The sequence below is a fragment of the Rana temporaria genome, chromosome 5 (assembly GCF_905171775.1).
Source record: "Rana temporaria chromosome 5, aRanTem1.1, whole genome shotgun sequence".
Lineage (NCBI taxonomy): Eukaryota > Metazoa > Chordata > Amphibia > Anura > Ranidae > Rana > Rana temporaria.
This window is the reverse complement of record NC_053493.1, coordinates 428,196,130-428,218,732: the sequence shown is the minus strand read 5'-3', so window position 1 is coordinate 428,218,732 and position 22,603 is coordinate 428,196,130. Positions and strand designations below refer to the sequence as shown.

Sequence of the window (22,603 nt, the reverse complement as noted above, 5' to 3'; positions counted from 1 at the left end):
CCAGACCCTAGAGACAAGAATAGACCATACTAGACCCTAGAGACTAGACTGTACCAGACCCTATGGACTAGACTGGACCATACCAGACCCTTGAGACAAGACTAGACCATACCAGACCCTAGAGACAAGACTAGACCATACCAGACCCTAGAGACTAGACTGGACTCTACCAGACCCTAGAGACAATACTGGACCATACCAGACCCTAGAGACAAGACTGGACTCTACCAGACCCTAGAGACTGGACTGTACCAGATTCTGGAGACAAGAATGGACCGTACCAGACCCTAGAGACAAGATGGACCATACCAGACCCTTGAGACAAGACTAGACCATACCAGACCCTAGAGACAAGACTAGACCATACCAGACCCTAGAGACAAGACTAGACCATACCAGACCCTAGAGACTAGACTGTACCAGACCCTATGGACTAGACTGGACCATACCAGACCCTTGAGACAAGACTAGACCATACCAGATCCTAGAGACTAGACTGGACCATACCAGACCCTAGAGACAAAAATGGACTCTACCGAACCCTAGAGACTGGACTGTACCAGATTCTAGAGACAAGACTGGACTCTACCAGATTCTAGAGACAAGTCTGGACTCTACCAGACCCTAGAGACTGGATTGAACTGTACCAGACCCTAGAGACAAGATGGACCATACCAGACCCTTGAGACAAGACTAGACCATACCAGACCCTTGAGACAAGACTAGACCATACCAGACCCTAGAGACAAGACTAGACCATACCAGACCCTAGAGACTAGACTGTACCAGACCATAAAGACTAGACTGGACCATACCAGACCCTAGAGACTAGACTGGACTCTACCAGATCCTATAGAGTAGACTGGACCATACCAGACCCTAGAGACAAAAATGGACTCTACCGAACCCTAGAGAATGGACTGTACCAGATTCTAGAGACAAGACTGGACTCTACCAGATTCTAGAGACAAGTCTGAACTCTACCAGACCCTATAGACTAGACTGGACCATACCAGACCCTAGAGACAAGATTGAACTGTACCAGACCCTAGAGACAAGACTGGACTCTACCAGACCCTAGAGACTAGACTGGACTCTACCAGATTATAGAGACAAGACTTGACTCTACCAGACCTTAGAGACTAGACTGGACCGTACCAGATCCCGGAAGTTAAACTTGCATGTAACAGATATGAGAGTTGAGACCAACATACCAGACCCAAAAGGCAGACTACCAGAGAGATACAACTGAACAGCACCTGACTTGAAGGAGACGTGATGGAACCGACTTCCTAACGAATTATAACATTGATTTGTCACCTAAATGGTTGGGACAAATATACCCGGGTTCAGTTCAAGGCAAGTGGCTAAAGTTCAGGTGCTGAATCTGAACCCCATTGATGTCAAAGGGAGCCGATTGTTAAAGAATAGAAATGGCCATTTCAAGGGCTAATAGGCAAGGGATTGTCAAACAAATGGCATTGGAAGGGAAGGTGGGGGGGGGGGGATTGCACTACCCTGCACAATTGTTTCAAATATCATGCCTGAGATGACCTATCTGTACTATGTATACAACCGACTACAGCAATACTGACATTTACAAAGAGTGTACATTGCTAGTAAATGACAGTTCCCAGCCAGTAAATGACAGTTCCCGGCTAGTAAATTACAGTTCCCGGCCTTTTCATTCTGTATGTAAACAAAGCGGCCAGAATTCCCTTCATCCATACCAGACCCTTATCCTAGATGAGGGTCTGCTATAGATGTTTATGGGGGGGACCACCCACACAAGGATGGCGTTGGGGATCCCCCTCAATTCAAACCTGGCCCTTTATGCTGATACGATTTTTAAGGGAGAGCCTTATTCAACAACAAAAAAAGGGGTGAGTTCCCCCCAAAAATGCATAGCAGACTCTTATCTGAGCATGAAGCCTGCCAGGCCAGGAGAGGGGGGAGATGAGCATGCAGTCCCACTTCCTGAACTGTACCACATCTCTGTCTCTATTTACACTTTACTTATTTGGTGAACATGGAGGGTTACTATGTACCCCTTACTCATTCACATGGGGGGTACCTGGGGACCCCCTACAATGACTAACTAGATACCCCCCCATGTTGAGAGCATGTCATGGTATGTTCAGGAGGAGGGGGGGCTGCACACCCTTCTCTCACCGTTTTCCAGGCTGCATGATCACATAAGTGTAATTACAAATACAATTCGGGGGCGGGGGGTCGGGGAGAGATCACTTTTTTGCTTGATCTTCACATGATGTTCCTCATACCAGACTTGAATGTCCAGAACCCATTTGGTTGTGAACTATCCCAGACTCCTTTGCGCACATGGCTGGGACTTCCAGGGCTGATGACATCTCTGGTTGTTAAGGACTCATGTGTGCTGCACCCGCTGGCTCCTTAGCAACCATTGATGGTCGGAAGCTGTCATGTATAATGATGGTGGTGATACCGCTACTGTGTACAAGGTTTGGCTCCCGCTGAACCGGTGAACAGCTCATTGAGCTCATCCCTGGTCACCTACTGAATAGAATAGACACCTCCTGCCATGGTCTTCCTATCTCCCCCTTCCATGTAGAGTATGCGTTGGGTACAGGATACACGTTTATGAGAAATGTCTAGAAATCGGCTTCATTCTAGAAGGAATAACACAAAGGTCCTTTTTCAGGTTCTGCGTTATTGTTACACGTCTCCGCGGACGGTGGAAGTTCTGCTGAACACGTACAGTAAGCTGCGAGGGACAGAAGACTGGGCCGAGGTGGTACCAGAAGAAGAACAACAGGTCTGTCCATCCTTCATGTCCTCCACATAGAGATAGACAAAGTCCATAGCGAGGGGACCCCTTCATGTCCCCCACCCTAAGGGACCCTTCATGTCCACCACCTTGAGGGACCCTTCATGTCCACCACCTTGAGGGACCCTTCATGTCCCCCACCCTAAGGGACCCTTCGTGTTCCACACCTTGAGGGACCCTTCATGTCCACCACCTTGAGGGACCCTTCATCTCCCCCACCTTGAGGGACCCTTCATGTCCCCCACCCTAAGGGATCCCTTCATCTCCCCCACCTTGAGGGACCCTTCATCTCCCCCACCTTGAGGGACCCTTCATGTCCCCCACCCTAAGGGACCCTTCGTGTTCCACACCTTGAGGGACCCTTCATGTTTCCCACCCTAAGGGACCCTTCATCTCCATAGAGGACTTCTCAATGACTCCTCCCCCTCTCATGTCTTCCAGGGTTGTCCCCATCTCTCTCGTACTAGGGAGAGGAATGATGAAAATACATCATATTGGGAAAAGCTTAGCGGCATCCAACTTTATGGATCAGACCAGAATGAGGGGGAAAGAGGGACATTGCTCCAAATCAGGGACAGTCCCTCGAAATCCGGGACAGTTGGGAGCTATGGGGTTGGTGTTACCGGAGTGGATATCAATGTTGGGTGAACTTCCTGACACTTATAGGAACTGAATAAGCAGTTTGGAGAAGATACAAAACGTTAGAGAACGGTAATATGTGACTAACTCCTCCGAAATACAGGAGGGGAATACCGATCGTCTCCCTGCAGATTGTTACATAGAAATGAAGGGTCTATAATTTCTCTCATAGGTGTATTTTATATGATGGAGACAGAATATCAACCAAAACTCCAGAGAGATCACATGATACAAATGTTATACATGGAGGAAAATAAGTATTTGATCCCCCGACCAACAATAATTCTCCCGCCACTGACTGGCTACAGGGGGCGCTCATTTGGTCCACAGATCAGTCCTGTCCATGGAAGAAGGTTCTCGTTATGTATAGGAGACTCCTTTCCACAGAATCTCTTTCCTCCAATCACATCTCACCATCATGGGGGAGACCAAAGATCTGTCAGAGGACGTCGGGGAGAAGATCGGAGATCGGCACAAGGCTGGAATGGGCTACAAGACCAAAGATCTGTCAGAGGACGTCAGGGAGACATGCACAAGGCTGGAATGGGCTACAAGACCAAAGATCTGTCAGAGGACGTCGGGGAGAAGATCGGAGATCTGCACAAGGCTGGAATAGGCTACAAGACCAAAGATCTGTCAGAGGACGTCGGGGAGAAGATTGGAGATCTGCACAAGGCTGGAATGGGCTACAAGACCAAAGATCGGTCAGAGGACGTCGGGGAGAAGATCAGAGATCTGCACAAGGCTGGAATGGGCTACAAGACCAAAGATCTGTCAGAGGACGTCGGGGAGAAGATCGGAGACCTGCACAAGGTGGGAATGGGCTACAAGACCAAAGATCTGTCAGAGGACGTCGGAGAGAAGATTGGAGATCTGCACAAGGCTGGAATGGGCTACAAGACCAAAGATCTGTCAGAGGACGTCGGGGAGAAGATTGGAGATCTGCACAAGGCTGGAATGGGCTACAAGACCAAAGATCGGTCAGAGGACGTCGGGGAGAAGATCAGAGATCTGCACAAGGCTGGAATGGGCTACAAGACCAAAGATCGGTCAGAGGACGTCGGGGAGAAGATCAGAGACCTGCACAAGGCTGGAATGGGCTACAAGACCAAAGATCTGTCAGAGGGTGTCGGGGAGAAGATCAGAGACCTGCACAAGGCTGGAATGGGCTACAAGACCAAAGATCTGTCAGAGGGTGTCGGGGAGAAGATCAGAGACCTGCACAAGGCTGGAATGGGCTACAAGACCAAAGATCTGTCAGAGGACGTCGGGGAGAAGATCAGAGACCTGCACAAGGCTGGAATGGGCTACAAGACCAAAGATCTGTCAGAGGACGTCAGGGAGAAGATCGGAGATCTGCACAAGGCTGGAATGGGCTACAAGACCAAAGATCTGTCAGAGGACGTCGGGGAGAAGATTGGAGATCTGCACAAGGCTGGAATGGGCTACAAAACCATCAGCAAGAATCTTGGTGAGAAGGAGACAACTGTTGGATTGATTTATTCACAAATGGAAGAAATACAAAATAATCATCGATCATCCTCCTCAGTCTGGAGCTCCATGGAAGATTTCTCCTCATGGGGTGAGGATGGTCATGAGAAAAGTGAGGGATCCGCCCAGAACTACATGGGAGGAGCTTGTGAAGGATCTCAGTTGGGACCACAGTCCCCAAACACACCATTGGTGACACAATACAAGGCCCCCCCCCCCAGGAAGACACAAGTAGAGAACGTCTGAAGTCTCCCAAGGATCATCTAAATGATTCAGAGAAGATCAGGAGAAAGTTCTGAGGTCAGAGAAGATCGGGAGAAAGTTCTGAGGTCAGAGAAGATCAGGAGAAAGTTCTGAGGTCAGAGAAGATCGGGGGAAAGTTCTGAGGTCAGAGAAGATCGGGGGAAAGTTCTGAGGTCAGAGAAGTTCGGGGGAAAGTTCTGAGGTCAGAGAAGATCGGGAGAAAGTTCTGAGGTCAGAGAAGATCGGGAGAAAGTTCTGAGGTCAGAGAAGATCGGGAGAAAGTTCTGAGGTCAGAGAAGATCGGGAGAAAGTTCTGTGGTCAGAGAAGATGGGGAGAAAGTTCTGAGGTCAGAGAAGATCGGGAGAAAGTTCTGAGGTCAGAGAAGATCGGGGGAAAGTTCTGAGGTCAGAGAAGATCGGGAGAAAGTTCTGAGGTCAGAGAAGATCAGGAGAAAGTTCTGAGGTCAGAGAAGATCGGGAGAAAGTTCTGAGGTCAGAGAAGATCGGGGGAAAGTTCTGAGGTCAGATGAGACCAAAATTCAGCTCTTTGGTATCAACTCGACTCGCCGTGATTGGAGGAAGAAAAATGGTGACTGTGACCCTAAGAACTCCCTCCCTACAGTGAGTGAGTGAGTGAAAAACTTGTAAAGCGCAGCACATGCGAACTGAATCGCCTCTGGGCGCTGTATCCATTCCATGGGTAAGGAACCCCCTGACCTCAGAAGAGATGGGTTTTAATCTTTCTCCTGAAGGCCAAGTGGTCCGACTCCAGTCGGATGGAGGTTGGTAGTTATGGGGGATGTGATTGGTCCAGTCGGATGGGGGTTGGTAGTTATGGGGGATGTGATTGGTCCAGTCGGATGGTGGTTGGTAGTTATGGGGGATGTGATTGGTCCAGTCGGATGGTGGTTGGTAGTGCATTTCACAGGCGAGGTCCCTGGACTGCAAATCTTCGATCTCCTTTGGACTTGTATCTGGCTTTGGGTATCTGGAGGAGGTTTTGATTGGTATTGGGGGGCGTTGCCTTGAATACACTTATGTATCAGACAGAGTGCCTTGAAGGTGATTCTGTCTTTTACTGGCAACCAATGAAGGGATCTCAGTGACGGGATCTCAGGGAAGGGATCTCAGTGAAGGGATCTCAGGGAAGGGATCTCAGTGAAGAGATCTCAGTGAAGGGATCTCAGTGAAGGGATCTCAGTGAAGGGATCTCAGTGAAGGGATCTCAGCAAAGGGATCTCAGCAAAGGGATCTAAGTGACGGGATCTCAGTGAAGGGATCTCAGTGAAGGGATCTCAGTGAAGGGATCTCAGTGAAGGGATCTCAGTGAAGGGATCTCAGTGACGGGATCTCAGTGAAGGGCTCTCAGTGAAGGGCTCTCAGTGAAGGGATCTCAGTGAAGGGATCTCAGTGAAGGGATCTCAGTGACGGGATCTCAGTGAAGGGATCTCAGCGAAGGGATCTCAGTGAAGGGATCTCAGTGAAGGGATCTCAGTGAAGGGATCTCAGTGAAGGGATCTCAGTGAAGGGATCTCAGTGACGGGATCTCAGTGAAGGGCTCTCAGTGAAGGGCTCTCAGTGAAGGGATCTCGGTGAAGGGATCTCGGTGAAGGGATCTCAGTGAAGGGATCTCAGTGAAGGGCTCTCAGTGAAGGGATCTCAGTGAAGGTGAGATTGATTCCCATGTTTTTTCCCAGTCACTAGTCGAGCGGCCGTATTTTGAAGGACTTGCAGACGAGTGATTTGGTATTTGGGGAGTCCTAGATAGAGGGCATTTGCGTAGTCCAGTCTGGAATTGATGATTGTTCCCACCACGACTGCAATGTCTTCTTTCGGGATAAAGGGGAGGAGTCTGCGTAGTAGGCGCAGCAGATGGTGGGATCCGCTGACTACTGACCATTGTCATGTAGGTATCGAAAATTACTCCGAGACTTGTGACTTTGGTGCTAGGGGTGATAGTTTTACCCAGAATGGGTGGGGGAGTCCATGTTGACGCGGGGTGATTTTTCCGGTTAGCGTGAAACAGGAGAAATTCTGTTTTCGAACCATTGAGTTTAAGATAACTCTTTGTCATCCAGTTATCTATTAGGTGTGTGGTGTGAGGGGCGCGGTGCGAGGGGTGCGGTGTGAGGGGTGCGGTGCACGGTGTGCTGTGCTGTTTGTCATCCAGCTATCTATTAGGTGTGCGGTGTGAGGGGCGCGGTGTGAGGGGCGCAGTGCGAGGAGTGCGGTGCGAGGGGCGCGGTGCGCTGTGCTGTTTGTCATCCAGTTATCTATTAGGTGCGCGGTGTGAGGGGCGCGGTGTGAGGGGCGCGGTGTGAGGGGCGCGGTGCTGTTTGTCATCCAGTTATCTATTAGGTGTGCGGTGTGAGGGGTGCGGTGCAAGGGGCGCGGTGCGAGGGGTGCGGTGCGAGGGGCGCGGTGTGCGGTGTGAGGGACGCGGTGCGAGGGGTGCGGTGTGAGGGGCGCGGTGGGAGGGGCGCGGTGTGAGGGGCGCGGTGTGAGGGGCGCGGTGTGAGGCGCGCGGTGCGAGGGGTGCTGTTTGTCATCCAGTTATCTATTAGGTGCGCGGTGTGAGGGGCGCGGTGTGAGGGGCGCGGTGTGAGGGGCGCGGTGCGCTGTTTGTCATCCAGTTATCTATTAGATCGAGGCATTTCTCTAGTCCAAGAGAATGATCCTTTTTGTTGCAGATGCGGAAATACAGTTGTGTGTCGTCTGCATAGGAGTGGTAAAGTAACTTCTGGTTACTGATGATTTCATAGAGGGGGCGAAGATAGATATTAAACAATACGGGCGATAAGGGAGATCCCTGAGGGACTCCGCATGACACCGTACGTTTTTCAGAAGTGAAAGACCCCAGTCTCACTATTTGTGATCAGTTTTCCAAGAAGGAGGAGAACCAGGGTAAGTCACATTCAGCGACTCCGGCTACTTCAGCTAGCCTAGCCAGTAGTAGTCCGTGGTCTACAGTGTCAAAAGCCGCGCTTAGGTCCAGCAGTATCAGGAGACAAGATTCTCCTTCGTCTGCGGCCTCTAGAGCGTCATCCCATATTTTGAGCAGCGCCGTTTCTGTTCCGTGACCCGGACGGAAGCCTGATTGAAACGGATCGAGTAATTTATGGGTGTCTAAATGCAGTTGCAGCTGTTGTACAACTTCTTTCTCCATTACCTTGGAGAAGACATTTAGACCTGTTATGGGCCTCCGGTTGTTTGGGTCTTTGGGGTCGAGTCACATGGGGGAGGGGGAAACATGAGGATTTTGGGGGTTTCTCTGATAAAGGTCCAGGCCGACTTTGCCGCATTGAGGGGCCAATGGGCGGGGCCACGTATTGTAAGATCTTGGAGGAGAACCTTCTTCCCTCAGACAGAACACTGAAGATGGGTCATGAACGGATCTTCCAGCATGACAATGACCCAAAACATATTGCCATGGCAACAAAGGAGGGGCTCAAGAAGCACATGAAGGTGATGGAGTGGCCTAGCCGGTCTCCAGACCTTAATCCCATAGAACATGTATGGAGGAGGAGCTGAACCTTCAGGATTTAGAGAAGATCTGTAGAGAAGAGAAAATCCCTCCTGAGATGTGTGGAGACCTGATCACCAACTACAAGAAACGTCCGACCTCTGTGCTCCCCAACAAGGAACCTCCCCCCGACTACTAAGGAACCTCCCCCAACTACTAGGGACCTCCCCCAACTACTGAGGAACCTCCCCCAACTACTAAGGAACCTCCCCCAACTACCAAGGAACCTCCCCCAACTACTAAGGAGGTCAAATACTTATATTCCTCCATTTATAACATTTGTATCATGTGATCTCTCTGGAGTTTTGGTTGATATTCTGTCTCCATCATATAAAATACACCTATGAGAACAATTTTAGACCCTTTATTTCTATGTAACAATCTGCAGGGGAGACGATCGATATCCCCCCCCCCCCCCCCCGTATATGATGAGGACCTTCACAGACACAACTGTGCTACTTAAAGGCATCACATTTGTTGTACATTTCTCCATTGGTACCAAGCCGGTCATTCAAAGTAACTGGGCTCAGCTCTCAGAGGCCCCATGGGTGTAAATCATCTATTCCAAGTTCTTTATGCTCATTTCTGTCGTCTTCTTTATTCCGGATCATATCGGTGTTCAGCCATGATGGTGCATTTGAGGTTATGTCCATTTCATCCTCATACACCGAGTCAAGGAAGAGATTTCATGGTTGCTTTCTCTTTGTTCTCGGTGATCAGCTGGAACCTTTTCTTTTTATTGTTTGTAGATTTACAGATAAGTGTAAGGCTGACCGCAGGTCAGCCTGTATTTGTAGGAGGAGTCGGGAGGTATTTAAACCCACCCTCCTTCCTCCTTCTCCCTGTTTCCCCTCAGACCTTTCCCTAGCACGATTACCTGAGACTCTGAGTACAATTGTGGTATTTGTCCATCACCACCCATGAGCCTTACCACCCATGAGCATCACCACCCATGAGCATTACCACCCATGAGCATCACCACCCATGAGCATTACCACCCATGAGCATTACCACCCATGAGCATCACCACCCATGAGCATTACCACCCATGAGCATCATCACCCATGAGCATTACCACCCATGAGCATCACCACCCATGAGCATTACCACCCATGAGCATCATCACCCATGAGCATTACCACCCATGAGCATCACCACCCATGAGCATTACCACCCATGAGCATCATCACCCATGAGCATTACCACCCATGAGCATCACCACCCATGAGCATTACCACCCATGAGCATCACCACCCATGAGCATTACCACCCATGAGCATCATCACCCATGAGCATTACCACCCATGAGCATCATCACCCATGAGCATCATCACCCATGAGCATTACCACCCATGAGCCTTACCACCCATGAGCATTACCACCCATGAGCCTTACCACCCATGAGCATTACCACCCATGAGCATCACCACCCATGAGCATTACCACCAGGGCCGGACTGGGCATAAAAACCAGCCCTGGAAATTCTTTCATAGCAGCCCCAGTGGCGTAGCGGGGGTTGTCAGCACCCAAGGCAAGTAATTTGCACCCCTAACCCGCGGACATTTAGCACGCCGAGTCCCTTCCACTCGTACAGTATTAAACCCCTTATGCCCTGTACACACGATCGGTTCATCCAATGAAAACGGTCTGATGGATTTTTCATCAGATATCCGATGAAGCTGAAGCTCATCAGTCGTGCCTACACACCATCAGTTAAAAAAACGATTGTGTCAGAACGCGGTGACGTAAAACACTACGACGTGCTGAAAAAAAAATTAAGTTCAATGCTTCCGAACATGCGTCGACTTGATTCTGAGCATGCGTGGATTTTTAACTGATGGACGTGCCCACAGACGATCGTTTTTTTCTATCGGTTAGTTAACCATCAGATAATTTTAAAACAAAGCTCCTAGTTTTTTAACCGATGGATAAAAAACTGATGGGGGCCACACACGATCGGTTAGTCTGATGAAAACGGTCCAGCAGACAAACCGATCGTGTGTACGTGGCATTAGGATGTACCACTCTTTCTCTTTGTTCTCCTTTCTTTACCTTTTATCTCTCTCTATCCTAATGTCTTGTCCCCACCCCCTATCTATCGCTCTTTATCCATCTTTCATCTTCTTTCTCACTCGTTTTCTTTCTTTATCCCCCTCTTTTAATTCCTTCTCTTACTCCTTGTTTTTTTCCTCTCTCAGCTCTATATCTAAACACGCACAGTGTATGTATTTACACCTATATGTATATTGCACCCAATGAATGATTGTCTTATGGGGGAGGGTGGATTTCAATGTAAAATGTGCCATGGCCATAGCACCCACCATAAAGCATCCTCATTCTGTACTGGGGGCTGTAATATAATTCTGCTGTGGCAGATGAGGAAGTGTGTACAGTGTGTGTGTATCATGTGTGTATCATATGTGTACCCTCTCCTGCAGGGATTGCAGACATTACAGGAGATGGTCAGAGACTGCAGATATATATTACAGGAGATGGTCAGAGACTGCAGATATATATTACAGGAGATGGTCAGAGACTACAGATATAGCACAGGAGATGGTCAGAGACTGCAGATATATATTACAGGAGATGGTCAGAGACTACAGATATATATTACAGGAGATGGTCAGAGACTGCAGATATATATTACAGGAGATGGTCAGAGACTGCAGATATATATTACAGGAGATGATCAGAGACTGCAGATATAGCACAGGAGATGGTCAGAGACTGCAGACATGGTACAGGGGACGGTTAAGGATTGCAGACATGATTGATTCAGGAGATGGTCAGAGACTGCAGACATGGTACAGGAGATGATCAGAGACTGCAGATATAGCACAGGAGATGATCAGAGACTGCAGATATAGCACAGGAGATGATCAGAGACTGCAGATATATATTACAGGAGATGGTCAGAGACTGCAGATATATATTACAGGAGATGGTCAGAGACTGCAGATATATATTACAGGAGATGGTCAGAGACTGCAGATATATATATTATAGGAGATGATCAGAGACTGCAGATATATATTACAGGAGATGGTCAGAGACTGCAGATATATATTACAGGAGATGGTCAGAGACTGCAGATATATATTACAGGAGATGGTCAGAGACTGCAGATATATATTACAGGAGATGGTCAGAGACTGCAGATATATATTACAGGAGATGGTCAGAGACTGCAGACATTACAGGAGATGGTCAGAGACTGCAGATATATATTACAGGAGATGGTCAGAGACTGCAGATATATATTACAGGAGATGGTCAGAGACTGCAGATATATATTACAGGAGATGGTCAGAGACTGTAGTTACAGGACAGGAGATGGTCAGAGACTGCAGATTATAGTACAGGAGAATGTCAGAGATTGCAGACATGGTACAGGGGACGGTTAAGGATTGCAGACATGATTGATTCAGGAGATGGTCAGAGACTGCAGATATATATTACAGGAGATGGTCAGAGACTGCAGATATATATTACAGGAGATGGTCAGAGACTGCAGATATATATTACAGGAGATGGTCAGAGACTGTAGTTACAGGACAGGAGATGGTCAGAGACTGTAGTTACAGGACAGGAGATGGTCAGAGACTGCAGATATATATTACAGGAGATGGTCAGAGACTGCAGATATATATTACAGGAGATGGTCAGAGACTGTAGTTACAGGACAGGAGATGGTCAGAGACTGCAGATTATAGTACAGGAGAATGTCAGAGATTGCAGACATGGTACAGGGGACGGTTAAGGATTGCAGACATGATTGATTCAGGAGATGGTCAGAGACTGCAGATATATATTACAGGAGATGGTCAGAGACTGCAGATATATATTACAGGAGATGGTCAGAGACTGCAGATATATATTACAGGAGATGGTCAGAGACTGTAGTTACAGGACAGGAGATGGTCAGAGACTGTAGTTACAGGACAGGAGATGGTCAGAGACTGCAGATATATATTACAGGAGATGGTCAGAGACTGCAGATATATATTACAGGAGATGGTCAGAGACTGTAGTTACAGGACAGGAGATGGTCAGAGACTGCAGATTATAGTACAGGAGAATGTCAGAGATTGCAGACATGGTACAGGGGACGGTTAAGGATTGCAGACATGATTGATTCAGGAGATGGTCAGAGACTGCAGATATATATTACAGGAGATGGTCAGAGACTGCAGATATATATTACAGGAGATGGTCAGAGACTGCAGATATATATTACAGGAGATGGTCAGAGACTACAGATATATATTACAGGAGATGGTCAGAGACTACAGATATATATTACAGGAGATGGTCAGAGACTGCAGATATATATTACAGGAGATGGTCAGAGACTACAGATATATATTACAGGAGATGGTCAGAGACTGCAGATATATATTACAGGAGATGGTCAGAGACTGCAGATATATATTACAGGAGATGGTCAGAGACTGCAGATATATATTACAGGAGATGATCAGAGACTGCAGATATAGCACAGGAGATGATCAGAGACTGCAGACATGGTACAGGGGACGGTTAAGGATTGCAGACATGATTGATTCAGGAGATGGTCAGAGACTGCATTTAAAGATGAACTCAATGTACAGGTATATAGTATTGCAGGGTTGCTCCACTCTATTTAAACCATCTCTGCAGGATCAAGGCAGTCTTTATCCTTTGAAAGTACAACCAAGTGACAGAAGAAATAATCACATCCAATTTCTAAAATACAAATTTTCTTGCAAAAACGGAACTGCTCAGGATTAGTGGAGGACAGTAACCAGTTAATTGGTCTGTTAAGCTTTTAGCCTCATCCAGCAGTAAATCCTCCAACAAAAACAAACTCCTATCAAACAATGTGTGCAGCACACACAGAGCTCTGCCTAAATAGCTGATTATAGGCTGAAATGGTTATGTCCCCGGTCTCATAGAACACTGCTGTCTTCCAGAGATCTTATCAGTGTGATCAGACAATGTGCAGGTCAGGTTATAGGCACAGGGCCGCTGATAGGGCAGTACAGGCAGCCCTGTTGTACTGGGCCCGGACCCCAGCAGCTCCACAGGGGGGCCCGGACAACTTTACAGTTAATTCCTGTCTTAAAAAGAATACAGCTTTCTAAACTTCACCTCCTTCCCCCGCTACTACTTGCTAAGGGAAGGGGCTGTAATTACATATTCCTGGGCCCCATCAGGTCATCAGAGGGGCCCAGGATGTGAGCGCAGTGGTGGGACTATTTCTTGTTTTTCGGGCGGATGTACATAACACTGTACCGCACATTACTCTCTGCTTAGTCCCGGCCACTGCTGATCACTGCCTTCCCTGGTGGAGTGATACGATGCTGCACTCCGCCTCCTGTCCTCAACTCCTCATGTGCAGAGTACTGCAGAGTGCCGAGACTGAGATGAGGCTGACAAGGGAGCAAGAACCTGGGCACCATGGCTGCAGAGCACACAGTGAGTGGAGCACAGAGGATAGACTCCTCACTGTGTATGGCTTACACACAGCATGGCATGTTACAGTATGTTTATTTAGAATTATGATACACAGTCAGCATGTGCTCTGTGATGATCTGTCACAGTGTCATATTGCTGTTGGGTGCTTACTTTGTTATGGCTGTACTGGGTTAATGTTTGTAACCCACAGTACAGCCAAAGTCAGAACCCAAAAGCCATTTGACACTGACAGATCCATGACAGAACACATGCTGACTGTGCTGCCTGTGTGATTTTCATAATGCTGGTGAAGATGTTGCTTTACACTTGCATTTGGGGGGGGGCAGTAAACATGTGCCCCCCAACCACCCCCCTTTAACCACTTCCTATCCAGCGACGTACTGGTACATTGCTGGATTGTAAGGGTGATATCTTGATCATCGCTACAGCGATGATCAAGATATAATTTTTTAGCCCCAGCGATTCTGCACAAAGTAAAAAGTAATCTTACTGGTTAAAAAGCCCCTGGATTACTTTTATAGTCAGTGGAAGGGGGTTCCACCACCATCACGCCACCACCTTTGCTGGGCTCTCCAATGCAATCGGGTCCTGTGAGCAGCAGCATCAAGTTCCTGGGACACAGTGAGTAGAACTGATGTAGTTCCTCCCACTGTGTGCTGTCAGAAACCAGGAGCAATTACCGACTTGAACAAGCAACTGATCAAACCGATCTGGGTTTGATCAGATGCTTTGGAGGCCAGAGGATAGATATGGGGTCTAATAGACGCCAGATCTCTCCATAAAGGGGACCTGTCACTGCCCCATGCTATAACTAGAGATGTTGTTCATTACTTCTGATAGCAATAAAAGAGATACAAAAAAAAATGAAAGACACAGTGAAAACATTTTTTGTTAATAAAATAAAATTGAAAAAAAAAAATTAAACCGTCTCTGTCCCCCTGTACTGATAAGCCATAATGATTGTGTGTGCATATGTAAACGGTGAGAAATCTGCAGAGGTGGGGGGAGGGGCCTGGGGTGGGGTTGAGGGCGGGATTAAAGGGGGCCCCGTCAGGTAGTCTGTACGGGGCCCCATGATTTCTAACAGCAGCCCTGTATAGGCAGAAACAGGGAGACAAGAGGTGTGTGTGTGGGGGAGGCTGATTGATAACCTGCACACTGCCTGATCACATATCTGAAAGACACTGCAGCCGGCCAGCAACATGTTACTGTTCAGATTTGTGTGTCCTGAGGCTGCAGAACATGGATTGTTGTCATCCTACCTTTCCTGCATCTCCCTCCTAGCGTGCCCCATTCAGCCTCACTCCAACACTTAGCCTAGGTTCACACTGCTGCAAATTCAAAATTGCGGTAAAATGCGCGATTTTACCGCGATTTTGCCGCGATTTGCCGCGATTTCGGCCGCAATTTAATGTAAATCGCGGCCCGAAATCGCAAAAAGTAGTACAGGAACTACTTTTTGAAATCGCAGATGCGGCGTCGCACTGATTAGGACAGTGCCATTGCCGACAATTGCCGCCGATTTGAGATGCGATTTGACATGTCAAATCGCATCTCAAATCGTACCCAGTGTGAACCAGGGCTTACAATCAAATGTGAGCGGGGGAAGAGCTACACTGCCTGCTGATTGGCTGTGGATGGACCGGAGGAGGAGCAGGTCCTCCCTTGAACTTCTTTATGCAGTGCTATTGGCTGTGGGTTCCCTACTAGAGAAATGACTGGCCAGTGGCCTGTAAGTGTTCCCTCCTGCATTATCCTCCTCCACAGCACACAGACCTGACAGTGCCTGCCGCACGATAGTCACGTGCTCCTCCAGCCCTCCCCCGCTCTGCTGCTGGAATTTATTTCCTCATCCAGCCCCGAGTCCTGTCCACAGCAGCCAGCCTACCGGGATATTTCCCGCTGTCCCGCTAGGCCAGTCCGGCCCTGATTACCACCCATGAGCATCACCACCCATGAGCATCACCACCCATGAGCATCACCACCCATGAGCATCACCACCCATGAGCATTACCACCCATGAGCCTTACCACCCATGAGCATCACCACCCATGAGCCTTACCACCCATGAGCATCACCACCCATGAGCATCACCACCCATGAGCATCACCACCCATGAGCCTTACCACCCATGAGCCTTACCACCCATGAGCCTTACCACCCATGAGCATCACCACCCATGAGCCTTACCACCCATGAGCATCACCACCCATGAGCATCACCACCCATGAGCATCACCACCCATGAGCCTTACCACCCATGAGCCTTACCACCCATGAGCATTACCACCCATGAGCATCACCACCCATGAGCCTTACCACCCATGAGCATCACCACCCATGAGCATCACCACCCATGAGCATCACCACCCATGAGCCTTACCACCCATGAGCATTACCACCCATGAGCCTTACCACCCATGAGCATCACCACCCATGAGCATCACCACCCATGAGCATCACCACCCATGAGCATTACCACCCATGAGCATCACCACCCATGAGCATCACCACCCATGAGCATCACCACCCATGAGCCTTACCACCCATGAGCATCACCACCCATGAGCATCACCACCCATGAGCATTACCACCCATGAGCATCACCACCCATGAGCATCACCACCCATGAGCATCACCACCCATGAGCCTTACCACCCATGAGCCTTACCACCCATGAGCATCACCACCCATGAGCATCACCACCCATGAGCCTTACCACCCATGAGCCTTACCACCCATGAGCATCACCACCCATGAGCATCACCACCCATGAGCATCACCACCCATGAGCCTTACCACCCATGAGCATCACCACCCATGAGCATCACCACCCATGAGCATTACCACCCATGAGCATTACCACCCATGAGCCTTACCACCCATGAGCATCACCACCCATGAGCATTACCACCCATGAGCCTTACCACACATGAGCATCACCACCCATGAGCATCACCACCCATGAGCATCACCACCCATGAGCATCACCACCCATGAGCATCACCACCCATGAGCCTTACCACCCATGAGCATCACCACCCATGAGCATCACCACCCATGAGCATCACCACCCATGAGCATCACCACCCATGAGCATCACCACCCATGAGCATCACCACCCATGAGCCTTACCACCCATGAGCATCACCACCCATGAGCATCACCACCCATGAGCATCACCACCCATGAGCCTTACCACCCATGAGCATCACCACCCATGAGCATCACCACCCATGAGCATCACCACCCATGAGCCTTACCACCCATGAGCCTTACCACCCATGAGCATCACCACCCATGAGCATCACCACCCATGAGCATCACCACCCATGAGCATCACCACCCATGAGCCTTACCACCCATGAGCCTTACCACCCATGAGCCTTACCACCCATGAGCATCACCACCCATGAGCATCACCACCCATGAGCATCACCACCCATGAGCATCACCACCCATGAGCATCACCACCCATGAGCATCACCACCCATGAGCATCACCACCCATGAGCCTTACCACCCATGAGCATCACCACCCATGAGCATCACCACCCATGAGCATCACCACCCATGAGCATCACCACCCATGAGCATCACCACCCATGAGCATCACCACCCATGAGCATCACCACCCATGAGCCTTACCACCCATGAGCATCACCACCCATGAGCATCACCACCCATGAGCATCACCACCCATGAGCCTTACCACCCATGAGCATCACCACCCATGAGCATCACCACCCATGAGCATCACCACCCATGAGCCTTACCACCCATGAGCCTTACCACCCATGAGCATCACCACCCATGAGCATCACCACCCATGAGCATCACCACCCATGAGCATCACCACCCATGAGCATCACCACCCATGAGCATCACCACCCATGAGCATCACCACCCATGAGCCTTACCACCCATGAGCCTTACCACCCATGAGCATTACCACCCATGAGCCTTACCACCCATGAGCATTACCACCCATGAGCATCACCACCCATGAGCATTACCACCCATGAGCATCACCACCCATGAGCATCACCACCCATGAGCATTACCACCCATGAGCATCACCACCCATGAGCATTACCACCCATGAGCATCACCACCCATGAGCCTTACCACCCATGAGCCTTACCACCCATGAGCATTACCACCCATGAGCCTTACCACCCATGAGCATTACCACCCATGAGCATTACCACCCATGAGCCTTACCACCCATGAGCATTACCACCCATGAGCATCACCACCCATGAGCCTTACCACCCATGAGCATTACCACCCATGAGCCTTACCACCCATGAGCATTACCACCCATGAGCATTACCACCCATGAGCCTTACCACCCATGAGCATTACCACCCATGAGCATCACCACCCATGAGCCTTACCACCCATGAGCCTTACCACCCATGAGCATCACCACCCATGAGCATTACCACCCATGAGCCTTACCACCCATGAGCATCACCACCCATGAGCATCACCACCCATGAGCCTTACCACCCATGAGCCTCACCACCCATGAGCATCACCACCCATGAGCATTACCACCCATGAGCCTTACCACCCATGAGCCTCACCACCCATGAGCATCACCACCCATGAGCATTACCACCCATGAGCCTTACCACCCATGAGCATTACCACCCATGAGCATCACCACCCATGAGCATTACCACCCATGAGCATCACCACCCATGAGCCTTACCACCCATGAGCCTTACCACCCATGAGCATTACCACCCATGAGCCTTACCACCCATGAGCATTACCACCCATGAGCCTTACCACCCATGAGCATTACCACCCATGAGCATCACCACCCATGAGCCTTACCACCCATGAGCATTACCACCCATGAGCCTTACCACCCATGAGCATTACCACCCATGAGCATTACCACCCATGAGCCTTACCACCCATGAGCATTACCACCCATGAGCATCACCACCCATGAGCCTTACCACCCATGAGCCTTACCACCCATGAGCATCACCACCCATGAGCATTACCACCCATGAGCCTTACCACCCATGAGCATTACCACCCATGAGCATCACCACCCATGAGCCTTACCACCCATGAGCCTTACCACCCATGAGCATCACCACCCATGAGCATTACCACCCATGAGCATTACCACCCATGAGCATTACCACCCATGAGCCTTACCACCCATGAGCCTTACCACCCATGAGCCTTACCACCCATGAGCCTTACCACCCATGAGCCTCACCACCCATGAGCATCACCACCCATGAGCATCACCACCCATGAGCCTTACCACCCATGAGCATCACCACCCATGAGCCTCACCACCCATGAGCATCACCACCCATGAGCATCACCACCCATGAGCATTACCACCCATGAGCCTTACCACCCATGAGCATTACCACCCATGAGCCTTACCACCCATGAGCCTTACCACCCATGAGCCTTACCACCCATGAGCATCACCACCCATGAGCATCACCACCCATGAGCATCACCACCCATGAGCATTACCACCCATGAGCATTACCACCCATGAGCCTTACCACCCATGAGCATCACCACCCATGAGCATCACCATCCATGAGCATCACCACCCATGAGCATCACCACCCATGAGCATCACCACCCATGAGCCTTACCACCCATGAGCATCACCACCCATGAGCCTTACCACCCATGAGCATCACCACCCATGAGCATCACCACCCATGAGCATCACCACCCATGAGCATCACCACCCATGAGCCTTACCACCCATGAGCCTCACCACCCATGAGCATCACCACCCATGAGCATCACCACCCATGAGCATCACCACCCATGAGCATCACCACCCATGAGCATCACCACCCATGAGCATTACCACCCATGAGCATCACCACCCATGAGCATCACCACCCATGAGCATTACCACCCATGAGCATTACCACCCATGAGCATTACCACCCATGAGCCTTACCACCCATGAGCATTACCACCCATGAACCTCACCACCCATGAGCATTACCACCCATGAGCCTCACCACCCATGAGCATCACCACCCATGAGCATCACCACCCATGAGCATCACCACCCATGAGCCCTTGGTGGGTAGAACTGAGCACATTGTCTGCATGGCAGATAGGGGTTTGACGTCTTCTATATACGGCCTCCAAGGTTCTCTACGATTTCTGGTCTAATTTTATGTCTTGTTCTTCACAGAAACATCTCCAGTTCTTCCAGTCGGTCTTCTCGCTGTCCCGCAGTCCGCGTTCTCTTCAGCATCTCTGTCGCTGTGCTCTGCGCTCACACCTGGAGGGCCGGATGCCTCGGGTTCTGCCCAAGCTGCCTTTACCACCTCCGATCCTACAGTTCCTACAGCTTCACTTCGAGGACATCCTGTACTGAGAAATCCGACTCCTTCCCACTCATGGTGGGTGTGTCTTATGGGTGGCCATCATGGTGGGTGTGTCCTATGGGTGGCCATCATGGTGGGTGTGTCCTGAGGGTGGCCCTCATGGTGGGTGTGTCCTATGGGTGGCCCTCATGGTGGGTGTGTCCTGAGGGTGGCCCTCATGGTGGGTGTGTCCTATGGTGGGTGTGTCCTGTTGGGGTAATCATGATGGGTGTGTCCTATCATAACCTAACTCTCTATAATTACACTAACACATGGGTGGCCATCATGGCCAGGCCCAGGGGTGGGCAGAAGGGGTGGCTACTTTGTGGGCAAAAAGGGCAGAACCTGCCACCTAGTCCACATCCTATGTATGGCACACTGGATGGGCATTGGGGCCCCTCGTTCACTTTGATTGGACATTTAGTGCTCAGAAAACCTGCCCTGTCTGTGGTAACACAGGGGGGCAGGGTCAATAATATGGGGGATGGGGTCAGTGTCACAAATGGGACAGGGTTAATAACACAGGGGGCAGGGGCAGTAACACCGGGGGCACAGAGTCAATAACATGGGGGGGGGTCAGTAACATGAGAGGACAGGATCAATAACATGGGGGGACAGGGTCAGTAACATGAGGGGGCAGGGTCAGCAACATGGGGGGACAGGGTCAGTAACATGGGGGGGACAGGGTCAGTAACATGGGGGGGACAGGGTCAGTAACATGAGGGGGACAGGGTCAGTAACATGGGGGGGACAGGGTCAGTAACATGGGGGGCAGGAGCAGTAACATGGGGGGGGGGCAGGGTCAGTACTATGAGGGGGACAGGGTCAGTAACATGGGGGGGGGGTAGGGTCAGTAACATGGGGGGACAGGGTCAGTAACATGGGGGGGGGGGGTAGGGTCAGTAACATGAGGGGGACAGGGTCAGTAACATGAGGGGGACAGGGTCAGTAACATGAGGGGCAGGAGCAGTAACATGGGGGGGACAGGGTCAGTAACATGGGGGGGGGCAGGGTCAGTAACATGGGGGGGGACAGGGTCAGTAACATGGGGGGACAGGGTCAGTAACATGGGGGAGACAGGGTCAGTAACATGGGGGGGGGGCAGGGTCAGTAACATGGGGGGGGACAGGGTCAGTAACATGGGGGGACAGGGTCAGTAACATGGGGGAGACAGGGTCAGTAACATGGGAGGCAGAAGCAGTAACATGGGGGGGACAGGGTCCATAACATGGGGGGCAGAAGCAGTAACATGGGGGGGACAGGGTCCATAACATGGGGGGCAGAAGCAGTAACATGGGGGGGACAGGGTCCATAACATGGGGGGCAGAAGCAGTAACATGGGGGGGTCAGTGACCCCCGACACCCCGATGACACAGAAGTGACACATTTACGTCTCCTACAGGAATGACATTTTGCTGCTTTCTGTATCTCTCCACAAGATGGCGACACTGATCCTCCGACTTCACTGGCCCAGAACTCCTCATGAGAAGGATCAGCATGACAGCCAGGCAACGAGCATTTCCTTATTCCTCAATCTCCGTCCTCCCTTTCTTCCATTGTTACCCTTCTCCTCTGCTGCGGATAGAATGACTGCCCTGCCCCCCCCATATCCTCCCGCAAACCCCCCCATTCTCCCGAAGGGCCCCCATGATTCTGCAGTGCCTCCCACTTTCCTGCATAGTCCCCCCAACCTCCTGCAAAACTTCCTGCAGAGTCCCCTATCCTCCTGCAGGGCCCCACCCCCATGCTCCTGCTGAACCCCCAATCCTCCTGAAGGGCCCCCCTTGCTCCTGCAGAACCCGCTAATTCTCTTGCAGGGCCCTCATCCCCTGCAGAGCCCCCATCCTCCCGCAGAAGCCCCCTATCCTCATTCAGGGCCCCCCATCCTTCCGCAGAGCCCCCCATCCTCCTGCAGAGCTCCCCATCTCCTGCAGAGCCCCCCTATCCTCGTTCAGGGCCCCCCATCCTCCTGCAGAGTCCCCAATGCTCCTACAGAGCCCCCCATCCTCCCGCAGAGCCCCCCATCCTCCTGCAGAGCCCCCCTATCCTCTTTTAGA

General features: G+C 50.5%; 1 protein-coding gene across 2 annotated transcripts in view; it reads left to right on the top strand.

Moving 5' to 3' along the window:
- Positions 1-22,328, top strand: part of LOC120941769 (ankyrin repeat and SOCS box protein 10-like) — a 38,548-nt gene extending 16,220 nt beyond the window's left edge. For both annotated transcript variants that reach the window (XM_040355441.1, XM_040355442.1), the window contains 3 exons: positions 2,681-2,794; positions 20,372-20,582; positions 21,949-22,328. In XM_040355441.1, the coding sequence (XP_040211375.1) occupies positions 2,681-2,794; positions 20,372-20,557 (300 nt within the window). In that variant the 3' untranslated portion in view covers positions 20,558-20,582; positions 21,949-22,328. The remainder of the gene's footprint in view (positions 1-2,680; positions 2,795-20,371; positions 20,583-21,948) is intronic.
- The last annotated feature ends 275 nt before the right edge of the window (positions 22,329-22,603 follow it).